The following is a 13,838-nucleotide window of genomic DNA, read 5'->3' on the forward strand; positions in this document are numbered from 1 at the left end:
TAGGGCTAAATCAATGTAAATAGTGGAGTAGGGTGGTGTTATTATGATGAAATTGTGAGTGTAGTGTTAAAAATAGAATGTAGGGTATTTGTTTATTTATAACTTTTTTAAGCAAAGTATAAGGGAGGTGGCAGTAGGTGGCGGTAATGCAACATTTATTGGATGCCGACTGCCGTTAAACCTCATCGAAGAAGACGGAAAGGAAGAGGAAAAGAGAGGATCAACTCGGCGGCAAATCTGTCTCCCCCAGCAGGTCGCGGTTTTTTTTCGTTGTTTCGCCCACCAAGCAAGTCGTTTTGTATGTAGGTCAATGACAATGTCGAATTTGGTCAACTAAAATATGAATGCTTTATATGCTACGTGAGATTAATTTGATCGAATAGAAGTTTCGTAATGCTTTAATTGTTATGAGTGTACAGATATAAGTAGGACACGTGACATCCCGGCAACTTTGAGAAACAACACTTTTTTATTGGAGTTGCCTCGAGATGACATGCATATTCATGTGATGAGGCAGTAGCATAGCATAGAAAGGATAGGCGGGAACTAGACAGCCCCTTTGTGGACAACAACTTCCATTTTTAGGGCAGAGAGACATGTAGTATCTTGTCAGTATATCCATTATCTTTGGCTAAATACAAACGACATAATCCCGTGTTGAAATGGGTTGAGATTACGTCAACTAAGAAACAATATATTTTTTTAGCCACACCTATCAGTCATTGAGATATATATGAATAATTATATGTTCGTGGATTTCATTGTTTTTTTTTAGCTCGGTAAGTAACGTTAGCCATAGAAGTAGCTTGGGCAGGGTTGTTGTTATTGTGCTCGTGCATTCTAAATAGCTACCTAGTTACTTGATTGATCATTTATTATCTGAGTTAATTCAGGGCACGAGAGGGGTTGGAAATGTGACATTTCGCAATGCCTAATTTTACACACCCATCATGTATAGCTAGCTTTTCAGACAATATGCTGAACAATAGACAATTCAGTTGTGTCGCATGACGTTTTTATTTGTATTATTTGGTTACCCCTGAATAGCACGTAACGTTAGCGAGTCTACATTTTATTTTCAAACAGACTTTGTAGTGTATTGGGCTAGGCTTGGTGCTGGTTAGTGAAGGGTTAAGTGCTATATACATTACCTAACAACGTTAGCTAATTTTGATTCTGAGAAAATATTGCTGTTCTTTCAACAGTTCTCTCATTTTAGGTATTCCAACATTAGGTTTACAGTGTTAATGTTCCTACTACCTGCACCAGAACACTGCTTCTTAGTTAGGCTATTTTTTTGTGTGCATAATCTCTCATTACTTTGTAGGTGTAAACTGTATTTACATTGGAATCATATTATTATACTGAACAAAAATATAAATGCAACAATAAGGAAATCAGTCAATTTAAATAAATGAACTAGGCCCTAATCTATGGATTGGGCATGTGCGCAGCCATGGGTGGGCCTGGGAGGACATGGGCCGACCCAATTGGGAGCTGGGCCCACCCACTGGGGAGCCAGGCCCAGCCAATCAGAATCAGGTTTTCCCCACAAAAGGGCTTTATTACAAACACAAATACTCCTCAATTTCATCAGCAGCCCTGATGGCTGGTCTCAGACAGTCCCGCAGTTGTAGAAGCTGGAGGTGGAGATCCTGGGCTGGCATGGTTACACGTGGTCTGCGGTTGTGAGGCCGGTTGGACGTACTGCCAAACTCTCTAAAACGACGATGGAGGTGGCTTATGGTAGGGAAATGAATGTTAAATTCTCTAGCAACAGCTCTGGGTGGACATACCTGCAGTCAGCAGGCCAATTGCACACTACCTCAAAATCTGTGACATTGTATTGTGACAAAACTGCACATTTTAGTGGATTTTTATTCTCCCCAGCTCAAGGTTAATATGCCACACCTGTCAGGTGGATGGATTATTTTGTCAAAGGAGAAATGCTCACTAACAGGGATGTAAACAAACTTGTGCACAAAATTGGAGAGAAATAAGCTTTTTGTGTGTATGGAACATTTCTGTGGAAAAAGAGTTCGGCTCATGAAACATGGGACGAACACTTTACATGTTGTGTTTTATATTTTTGTTCACTATACATCTAACATAACCATACACATTGCTTGTCTGAAACAGTAAAAAAAAATCCAGAGTCCAGACTAGTACAACACCCAGCCTAAATTTGGCAACTGTTGCAAAGTCTGAGGTTGAAAAACCTTTCTCTGTTGTAAAGCAGCATCATTTGTAAAAATTGTTATTGGTAAGTCCATTTTGTCTCCCCTCCAGCCATGACTCTGAGCATGTCTCCGGCTGCGGTGTGCCAGTGCTTTACGCTGGTGTCACTGTGCACATCCATCGCCGACCCAAACTGGATCCAAGTCATCAACAACACTGACCCCGGAGGCAAACAGCTCATCTATGGTGTGGCTTTCATACTGCATGCGCCCCAGAACCTCACTGACACAGGTAGGGGCAAGACTGGAGGTGGAAGAAGTGTTGTACTGAAGATTGTCTTTTCATTCTTATCAAGTTTTATTGGTCGTATGTACGGAATACACATGGTATACACCGCCAACGAAATGCTTGCTTGCAGGTTCCTTCTCGACAATGCAACATCAATAAGAAATAAAATAATATAAACAAAGTAAATCAGTAGAATATAATAAATATTTTTAGCATAAGTATAATACAGGAAGACAATATATAGTCCAATATTTACACATGTTTTGGGGAAGGCATGGATTGGGGGGCAGTGTCATGTTGACACTGTTAAAATGTGCTCACGCTATGCCTGATAACGTGTCTGTATTCCATTCTTCTATGTTTGCATTGTCCATATGCAATTGTGTGTATTCCCTGCTTGAGCACACTAGTCTGTGAGCAGCTGTGGGTGTACTGTAAATGTCTATACAGTGCCTTGACTTTTTCCCCATTTTGTTACGTTACAGCCTTATTCTAAAATTGATCAAATAAAAAATGTACACACAATACCCCATAATGACAAAGCGAAAACAGGTTTTTAGAATTTTTTTGCAAATGTATAAAACAGAAATACCTTATTTATATAAGTATTCAGACTCTTTGCTATGAGAGTTGAAATTGAGTGCATGTGCATCCTGTTTCCATTGATCATCCTTGATGTTTTTACAACTTGATTGGAGTCCACCTGTGGTAAATTCAGTTGTTTGGACATGATTTGGAAAGGCACACACCTGTCTATATCAGGTCCCGAAGTTGACATTGCATGTCAGAGCAAATACCAAGCCATGAGGTCGAAGGAATTGTCTGTAGAGCTCCTAGACAGGATTGTGTCGAGGCACAGATCTGGGGAAAGGTACCAAAACATTTCTGCAGCATTGAAGGTCCCCAAGAACACAGTGGCCTCCATCATTCTTTAAATGGAATAAGTTTGGCACCATCAAGACTCTTCCTAGAGCTGTCTGCCTGGCCAAACTGAGCAATCGGGGGAGAAGTGCCTTGATCAGGGAGGTGGCCAAGAACCCGATGGTCACTGACAGAGCTCTAGAGTTCTTCTGTGGAGATGGGTGAACTTTCCAGGACAGCCATCTCTGCAGCACTCCAACAATCAGACCTTTATGGTAGAGTGACCAGACGGAAGCCACTCCTCAGTAAAATACACATGACAGCCCGCATGGAGTTTGCCAAAAGGCACCTAAAGACTCTCAGACCATGAGAAACAAGAATCTTTGGTCTGATGAAAACAAGATGAAACTTGGTCTGAATGCCAAGCATCACGTCTGGAGGAAACCTGGCACCATCCCTACGGTGAAGCATGGTGGTGGCAGCATCATGCTGTGGGGATAATCTTCAGCGGCAGGGACTGGGAGACTAGTCAGGATCGAGGCAAAGATGAACAGAGCAATATACAGAGAGATCCTTGATGAAAACCACCTGCTCCAGAGCACTCAGGAACTCAAACTGGGGCAAAGGTTCACCTTCCAACAGGACAACGACCCTAAGCACACAGCCAAGAAAACGCAGGAGTGGCTTCGGGAGAAGTCTTTGAATGTCCTTGAGTGGCCCAGCCAGAGCCCGGACTTGAACCCGATCGAACATCTCGGGACAGACCAGAAAATTGCTGTGCAGCAATGCTCCCCATCCAACCTGACAGAGCTTGAGAGGATCTGCAGAGTAGAATGGGAGAAACTCCCCAAATACAGGCGTGCCAAGCTTGTAGCGTCATACCAAAGAAGACTCAAAGCTGTAATCGCTCCCAAAGGTGCTTCAACAAAGTACTGAGTAAACGGTCTGAATACTTACAGTACCAGTCAAAAGTTTGGACACACCTGCTCATTCCAGGGTTTTTCTTTATTTTTTACTATTTTCTACATTGTAGAATAATAGTGAAAACATCAACTATGAAATTACACATATGGAATCATGTAGTAAACAAAAAAGCGTTAAATAAATCAAAATATATTTGAGATTCTTAAAATTAGCCACCCCTTGTTTTGATGACAGCTTTGCACACCCTTGGCATTCTCTCAACCAGCTTCATGAGGTAGTCACCTGGAATGCATTTCAATTAACAAGTGTGCCTTGTTAAAAGTTAATGTGTGGAATTTCTTTCCTTCTTAATGTGTTTGAGCCAATCAGTTGTGTTGTGAGAAGGTAGGGGTGGTATACAGAAGAGAGCCATATTTGGTAAAAGATCATGTCCATATTATTGCAAGAACAGCTCAAATAAGCAAAGAGACACAACAGTTCATCATTACTTTAAGACATGAAGGTCAGTCAATCCAGAACATTTAAATAACTTTGAAAGTTTCTTCAAGTGCATCAAGCACTATGATTTTAAACTGGCTCTCATGAGGACATCCACAGGAAATGAAGACCCAGAGTTACCTCTGCTGCAGAGGATAAGTTCATTAGAGTTACCAGCCTCAGAAATTGCAGCCCAAATAAATTCTTCACAGAGTTCAAGTAACAGACACATCTCAACATCTACTGTTCAGAGGAGACTGTGTGAATCAGGCCTTCATGGTCAAATTGCTGCAAAGAAACCACTACTAAAACTAAAGGACACCAATAAGAAGAAGATACTTGCGTGGGCCAAGTAACACGAGAAATGAACATTAGACCGGTTGAAATCTGTCCTTTGGTCTGATGAACCAAATTTTCGATTTTTCGTTCCAACCGCCTTGTCTTTGTGAGACACAGAGTAGGTGAACGGATGATCTTTTCATGTGTGGTTCCCACCGTGAAGCATGCAGGAGGAGGTGTGGGAGTGCTTTGCTGGTGACACTGTCTGTGATTTATTTAGAATTCAAGGCACACTTAACGGCTACCACAGCACTCTGCAGAGATACGCCATCCCATCTGGTTTGCTCTCAGTGGGACTATAATTTTTTTTTTAACAGGACAATGACCCAAACCTCCAGGCTGTGTAAGGGCTATTTGACAAAGAAGGAGAGGGTTGGAATGCTGCATCAGATGACCTGGCCTCCACAATCACCTGACCTCAACCCAATTGAGATGGTTTGGGATGAGTTGGACCGCAGAGTGAAAGAAAAGCAGCCAACAAGTGCTCAGCATATGTGGGAACTCCTTCAAGACTGTTGGAAAAGCATTCCAGGTGAAGCTGGTTGAGAAAATGCCAAGAGTGTGCAAAGCTGTCATCAAGGCAAAGGGTGGCTACTTTGAAGAATATAAAATATATTTTGATTTGTTTAACACTATTTGGTTACTACATGATTCCATGTGTTATTTTGTAGTTTTGATGTCTTCACTATTATTCTACAATGGAGAAAATAGTACAAATAAAGAAAAACCCTTGAATGAGTAGTTGTGTCCAAACTTTTGACTGGTACTGTATGTAACTGTCATATTTCAGTTGTTTTTAATAAATTTGCTATAATTTCTACAAACCTGTTTTTGCTTTGTCATTATGGGGTATTGTGTGTAGATCTCCCCCCCCGATCAATTTAATCCATTTTAGAATAAGGCTGTATCGTAATAAAATGTGGGAAAAGTCAGGTGGTCTGAATACTTTACGAATGAACTGTTTGTGTGCGTTCCCTCCCTGCAGGTCCCCTGGGTGGCATAAATGGCTGGGGGGTGTGGCTGCTCTATGCCCTGGCGGCTCTGTGCTACAGTGCTGTCCTGCTCTCCAGCTCCTCCTTCCTATTGGACTTCCTGGGGACTGGGATGTCCCACCCTCGACTGGTGGTGTTACTCCACATCTCCACAGGTAACCTAACTTCTCTGTCTCTCGTTTTTATTTATTTCTCTCTTCCTCCTCTTGTTCTCTTTTGCTGTCATTATCTGTTTTCTGTGTCTTACTCACTGAGGGCTTATCACAATACTGTCATCACTTGAAGAAGAATGCACTCTCACAGGTCTCTTAAAATATGAACTCTCATAGAATGACGAGCCATGTCTGCTGAGCCATGTTAGCTTACATCACTCTCTGCAGTTCTCTCTGGGATTAATTAGTATGTCATTCTCTCTCTCTCTCTCTCTTACCCACTCTCTCTTTTCTTCCTTCCTCTCTCCCCAGTGGTTCTCCTCCTGTCTGTTCTGGGAGTTTGTGGGGCCTGCCTGTACATCATCCACTGCAACCTTCAGGAGGGCAAGTTTGGGCCACTGTGGGAATGGGTAGGGGGCTGGACCTGGCCTGGGTCTGGCTCCAGGAGCCAGGGAGGGGCGGCGGGGATGAAGCCTTACCCAGGGGAGAGCTTCTACATCACCATGCTGGGCCTGCTCTTCTCCTGCCTGGCCGGTGTGAGCAGCCTGGGGGACCCCACCTCCACCCAGAGGGACTACACAGCTGTGGTGGAGTGGGACGACAGTGACACAGAGCCCCTTACCCCCAGGGAGCAGGGAGTGGGACAGTCTGATGAAGAGGAGGGGGTAGGAGACGTGTTGCCTGAACTGACTCAGGGGGAGGTGGGTGGAAGTGGAGACTGCTAAAGGGGTTTGAATGTGTGGCCCAAAAGGCTTAGTTTCGGACTAGAATGCAAACCACACCACACATGGCCTGTAACAGACTTAATTAGACAGCAGTGCTGGCGCCTTCCCTGGTCATGTTTTGAATTCCTAAAGCTTCACTGGACCAAGCTGGTGGAATCCAGTCAGGAGCCAAAAAAGAGACCAGATACGTTTCCTAATGTTGTTTTAATGTTTGTCTGCCTAAAACATGCCTTCTCGGGGTATGTACAGTTGCACAACATCAAGTCAATAACCCATTTATGGGTTTAAAAAAAAAAATCCCTTGTGGGAGTTTATGCCCAGCGTCTCACACTTGACTCCACCAATATAAATCGTTCTTTGGCTAGCTGTGATATTTGGAAAAGTGTGACAAGAATGTAACGCGGTTAAGCTATTTCTGTCTGTGTGTGACCAGGGAAAGTGAGAGTCTGTATGTTATAATCGATGTGTGACACAAATTATATGCCCTTCCTGCTCATCAATGGGAACAAGCTTTGACCCTGTTCACATTACTGCAAAATAACCACTGGGGAATGTTCCGGATCAGCGAATGGTTTGTTACCATCAGAACCAGAAAATATGTTCAATGAACAGAAGTTCAGACTGCTCAACATTGCGATCCTAACATAGCTCATGTTTGTACAATCACCTAGTCTCCTCTTCTAGTTAACATAAAAATCCCTAGATTAAGGTTTTTCTGATTCTTTTAACAGGTTGTTTTTTAACCTATGCATTATTTTAACTTCTTAAACCCTTTGCACAGTCTTCCATAGTGACACTTTAAGTTTCCCAAATGGTGGAAACAAATCACAGATTTCTATGGAAGATTTACCTGAAGTGTACTGAAACTGGAGTTTCCTTTGAGAAATTCAATTTAAAAAGCCCATTTTGGCTTCTATTATGGCCGCTATAGCTTTAATCACAAATTGAGGAACTATATATTAGCATGGTTGTTTACTACAATAGGAAAGATTGAGTGGGGATAGGAAGTCTTTCCTTTCCACAGTAGGTAGTGTAAATACATGGTTCTTGCTTTAAATGACTTGCTATCTAATCATATTTGAATATGACGTATTAAATATTTGATGTACTTAAATATTTGTTTCATAAAATGACACTGCTATTGGTCACTAGATACTTCAGATCACTGTGAAAATATATCCCGGTTTGGCATCTTTAGACGTCTACATTACAGCACAAACCACTGTATGTATGCTTATCCTACTTGAAGGTAACCAATAAGACAAGCTACTTGATGGTGCTTGGTTGCATGTGATGGTAGGACCATGGATATTGACTTGATAAATTAAGATGGCTGCCTAGAATCAGGTTTTCCTTACCCGCTTATACCCTCAAGGCCTGTTTCCTGGACATAGATTAATCTTTGTCCTGGACTAGGAAACATTTTCAATGGAGATTATGTTTTTAGTTCAAGACTAGGCTTAATATGTGTCCGGGAAACCGTCAATCTTTTCCTCAGGTACATAGGAAGACATTCCTTCTCTTATTCCAGGGTCACAGTCCCATCTCTATGAATCAGACTTCTCATTGTTGTTGTTTATGATGCTATTTATTCATTAAACTATTTTTGCGTATTTGTAAAACATGTGTACATGCATTTTCTTTCTGTTCCAGAACAGAAGTGTCCAGTCCAGTTACTCTCATTCCCACTCATCTGCTGTATGTGTTGGTGTCCGTCATCTCTGCCTCCTATAGGTTAATTTCCAACCAACATCATCAGGAAATGGTCTTCATCCAAAACCACAAGATGACCACACATGACCAGGTATTAACTTAGAATGTACATGGTAATTATCCAGTAATAACCTACAGTATGGATAACTTGTTTTCTTTGGGATTCATTTAAACAAGCCCCCACAACAGACACCATTTGGTACTAGGTTATGAAAATGTGTTTTAATTGTTTTAAGTACCTAACACCATACTATTTCCCTAGTAAATGCCAGAAACAGTACCATAAAATCAATTGCTACCCAAATTCAGCCTGTGGGAACATCTTATCAAATGAGGCATCTACTGTAGTAGAGGTCTAGGGATTTTCTCTTAAAACAATGAGATCGTCCCCCGATGATGTTTGTTGTAGTGGAATGTGTATATCTGACTACTCTATGCAGGGTTCCATCCTATCCAAAGAAAAGTTGTCTGGACCAATATCAATATTTTCCATAGTTACTGGCTTGTGTTTTTGTGGGGATGTTCTTATTTGTCATGGGAGTGTCTAACAACCCTGGACATGATTAAAATATGAATCCTGTCTGTTGTTGACAGTAGGTATCCTGGGGTATATGTCAGACTCATTATAGGGACTGCTAACCTTCTCTTCATTGACAATCAGATGGCTCTAAATATACCTCTCCATTTCAGAACTGTCCCACATCTTTCCCGAAGTCTTTCTGAATGCATAGGTAGGTTTTAGGGTTAGCCAGGCAGGACTCGCTGTGAACATGATGTCCCCTCTGTCAGCAAGCAATGACTTCAGCAGACAAACCACTCCTTGGTAAATATAAATAATCTAAAGATATGGTTGAATATAGCCAATATCTATCCTATTAGTAGATTGGCACAAGGTTGGTTTACACCTGGGTTGCACTGTTCCAATCAAAGCTTACCCCCCCCTCTCTTTTCCTTTCCCCAAAGCTTCCTCTACTGTCACGACTCCACTCCCGTCTCCCATTGGATGAAAACCATTGCCATAGTAACCTTGACAAATTGTTGATGTTGCCAGTGAATTTGTGAATGAGAGATAAGAAAGGAGAGAAGCAGGGGAGAGTCAAAGAGCCTATTTTAGTGGTGGTGTTGCGCCGATGGGTAACTGAGTGTGTGTGTGTGAGTCTGAGCCTGTATGTACAGTCTGAGCCTGTAGGTACAATTGGAAGTATACATACACTTAGGTTGGAATCATTAAAACTTGTTTTTAAACCACTCCACAAATTTCTTGTTAACAAGCTATAGTTTTAGCAAGTTGGTTAGAACATCTACTTTGTGCATGATACAAGTAATTTTTCCAACAATTGTTTACAGACAGATTATTTCACTTATAATTCACTGTATCACAATTCCAGTGGGTCAGAAGTGTATATACACTAAGTTGACTGTGCCTTTAAACAGCTTGGAAAATTCCAGAAAATTATGTAATGGCTTTAGAAGCTTCTGATGAGCTTATTGACATCATTTGAGTCAATTGAAGGTGTACCTGTGGATGTATTTCAAGGCCTACCTTCAAACTCAGTGCCTCTGCTTGACATCATGGAAAATCCAAAGAAATCAGCCAAGACCTCAGGAAAAAAATTGGAGACCTCCACAAGTCTGGTTCAAGATTGGGAGCAATTTCCAAACGCCTGAAGGTACCACATTCATCTGTACAAACAGTAGTACGCAAGTATAAACACCATGGGAACACGCAGCAGTCATACCACTCAGGAAGAAGACGCGTTCTGTCTCCTAGAGATCACCGTGCTTTGGTGCGAAAAGTGCAAATCAATCCGAGAACAACAGCAAAGGACCTTGTGAAGATGCTGGAGGAAACAGGTACAAAAGTATCTATATCCCCAATAAAACGAGTCCTATATCGACATAACCTGAAAGGCCGCTCAGCAAGGAAGAAGCCACTGCTCCAAAGCCCCAATAAAAAAGTCAGACTACGGTTTGCAGCTGCACATGGGGACAAAGATCGTACTTTTTGGAGAAATGTCCTCTGGTCTGATGAATCAAAAATAGAACTTTGGCCATAATGACCATCGTTATGTTTGGAGGAAAAAGGGGGAGGCTTGCAAGCCGAAGAACCCAACCGTGAAGCACGGGAGTGGCAGCATCATGTTGTGGGGGTGCTTTGCTGTAGGAGGGACTGGTGCACTTCACAAAATAGATGGCATCATGAGGGAGGAAAATGATGTGGATATATTGAAGCAACATATCAAGACATCAGTCAGGAAGTTAAAGCTTGGTCGCAAATGGGTCTTACAAATGGACAATGACCCCAAGCATTCTTCCAAAGTTGTGGCAAAATGGCTTAAGGACAACAAAGTCAAGGTATTGGAGTGGCCATCACAAAGCCCTGATCTCAATCCTATAGAAAATATGTGGGCAGAACTGAAAAAGGGTGTGTGAGCAAGGAGGCCTACAAACCTGACTCAGTTACACCAGCTCTTGTCAGGAGCAATGGGCCAAAATTGACCCAACTTATTGTGGAATGCTTGTGGAAGGCTACCCAAAATGTTTGACCCAAGTTAAACAATTTAAAGGCAATGCTACCAAATACTAATTGAGTATATGTAAACTTCTGACCAACTGGGAATGTGATGAAAGAAATAAAAGCTGAAATAAATCATTCTCTCTACTATTATTCTGACATTTCACGTTCTTAAAATAAACTGGTGATTCTAACTGACCTAAGACAGGGAATCTTTACTCGGATTAAATGTCAGGGATTGTGAAAAACTGAGTTTAAATGTATTTGGCTAAGGTGTATGTAAACTTCTGACTTCAACTGTACATGTGTGAATATGTTAGCACTGGTTTACTGTACTAAAATGTACCTGAAGGAACATATTTTCATGTAAATAGTCTGGAATTTGGTGCATTTCCAAAACAACATGACTGCAGAAAACCCTTAGTTGCCCATGAGAACTTCTCTTATCCTCTCTGAGACACAACTCTTAAGACCGTTATTACCCTGCAGAGGTAGTGGGGGATGGGCTTTCCATTGTTTAAAGACACTGCCCCTCAACTTTCACACCTCTAAAGTTAAGGGGCAGTGTCTTTAAACAATGGAAAGCCCATCTCCCCACTACCTCTGCAGGGTAATAACGGTCTTAACGCTTCGAACACACCAATTGCATCACTGCTGCATAACATTTTGCGCAGCTAGGCAACTATACTGCTGCAGGTATCTTTTGCAGATGGTCGCAAGTGGTTGGACACATAGAGGAGAGAATCATTTTCGCAGTATCCTCAAAACCCTGTCTTTTTGACACAACTGCTGACAGCTACAGGGACATAAACACAAAAAATGCTGCTTGGAGACAAGTGTCCACGATAGTAGGATTGCCAGGTCAGTTTAGTAGTGAGCTTGTGATAGATGTGGCTAGTTAACCTTAGCTAGCTAACCTAGCTTGCTAATCTAGCCAATGAGGTGTGTGTGTGTGTGTGTGTGTGTGTGTGTGTGTGTGTGTGAAAGAAATAGTCATAACTTATGCTAGTTACTACCCCTGATAACTTTACCAAATAATCATGTTTGAGAGTGTGAGTGTGTATGTCAGATAAATAGTAATAGAAATGGTAGATACTACTGTACCCCTGATAATTTGTTCAGATAACCGTGTGTGTGTGTACAGTAGGTGACATGTTCATGATAGCTATCTAATAACTATAGTAATGCTAGGTAATGGTTTGGCTTATCATGATCATGTCTATGTAGAAGAAGATTTTAGGAGGAAGTGGAGAGGACTCAGGTATCAGAGAGAGAGAAGGGCAGAGAAAGAGAGGAAGAGTTCTGGGTCAGCAGCTTCAGGCCAGCAGCCTTGGCGCTTCTGCGACAGTTTTTTTTCTGGATCCATTTATTGTGCCTATGGCAACGAGTGGCAATTTTACAGCCAGACCCTCTACTATGTCATCCACAAGTGTTGTCCCCACCGGTGTATCAAGACCCTCAACGTCATCTACAAGTGCGACCATCGCCTCCACCGGTGCAGCGAGACACTCTACAACATCTACATCATCCACAAATATGACCACCACCGGTGCAGCCATGGAAGATGATGAAATGGAGAAAGCACCTCTGGATCTAGGACCACCTGAGATTATTATGAACGTCACGGAAGTGACCACTGAGGACCTCGTTGAACAGGATGTGGCCATGGAGACAAACGAGGAGAGAAACAGAGAGAGAAACATGGAGAGAAACGAAGAGGAACAACGTCACACCAGGCGTCATCGGAGGTACCAGCCCCCAGATCCACTCAACTCATTTCAGCAGAGGCTCTTCCAAGCTGTCGAGAGGGATGCATCCCAACCTGATGCTCACAGGAAGGAGGATGAAGAGACCCTCTTTGCCATGAGTCTGGTGCCAACACTGAAGAGGCTGCCTCAGCAAAGAAAAGCAGCAGTCAAGGTTAAAATGTATCAGCTACTTTTCGAAGCTGAGTTCAGTGGTAAAAAAGAAAATTCTCTACATCACAGGTAGTGTCATAAGTGATGCGACAGTGAAATAAAATAGGTAATTTTTACAGTATACTCATGTAGGCTAATTGGTATTTCAGATCAAAGTATTAATATGAGGCAAATGTATAGCTGTTGTTTCTGGGTTAGAAAATATCCTAAAACAACTGTTTGCTGTCTAAATATATTCATATTTTGATCTGAAATGCAAATTCCATGAGTAAACAGCGAGTATGACCAACTTTACTGCACTGTTCCAATATTTATGCCTTTAACTACACTATACAAGCAGTATTTAGTTAACATAAGTCTCACCTTCTATGGTGTTATATTATGTAATGCTTGTATGTGTTGTTTTTCTCTTCCCTTCCAGAGATGGAGTCAATTTAGCCGAGCAGCTCACAGGAAGGACAGGAAGAGGAGAGGAGTTGTCTGGTTGTTGTTTTGACCTCCCTCATTATACCTTTCCTTTCACACACGTCTGTTCTGTTTAAATTCAGTCAATTCATAAAGTCATTTGTTTCTAAAGTCTTAGGATAGCATTCATTATTAGTGTTACATAGATTTCTGAATTGACAGAATTGAAACTCATACACCGGAGAATTCAGATGCTCTTGTTGGTCTCTTACAAGACTAAAGGTCAATATATTTCTTTCATTTAAAACCACTTGAAAACCAGGGTGTTGAAACTGTTTGTGAAGTTAGAT

General features: G+C 41.8%; 1 protein-coding gene across 3 annotated transcripts; it reads left to right on the plus strand.

Moving 5' to 3' along the window:
* The first annotated feature begins 213 nt into the window (after window positions 1-213).
* LOC106563250 (uncharacterized) lies at window positions 214-8,558 on the plus strand. Of its 3 annotated transcripts, XM_045689996.1 has the most exons (5): window positions 309-779; window positions 1,598-1,746; window positions 2,290-2,469; window positions 6,053-6,214; window positions 6,524-8,558. In XM_045689996.1, the coding sequence occupies exons 2-5, from the start codon at window positions 1,731-1,733 to the stop codon at window positions 6,934-6,936; spliced, it is 771 nt and encodes a 256-aa protein (XP_045545952.1). In that variant the 5' UTR covers window positions 309-779; window positions 1,598-1,730; the 3' UTR covers window positions 6,937-8,558. The 3 variants fall into 3 exon arrangements, with proteins under 3 accessions (XP_013984141.1, XP_045545952.1, XP_013984140.1); XM_014128666.2 differs by lacking the exons at window positions 309-779; window positions 1,598-1,746 and adding an exon at window positions 214-302; XM_014128665.2 differs by lacking the exon at window positions 1,598-1,746.
* The last annotated feature ends 5,280 nt before the right edge of the window (window positions 8,559-13,838 follow it).

This window comes from Salmo salar, chromosome ssa11, assembly GCF_905237065.1.
Source record: "Salmo salar chromosome ssa11, Ssal_v3.1, whole genome shotgun sequence".
NCBI lineage: Eukaryota > Metazoa > Chordata > Actinopteri > Salmoniformes > Salmonidae > Salmo > Salmo salar.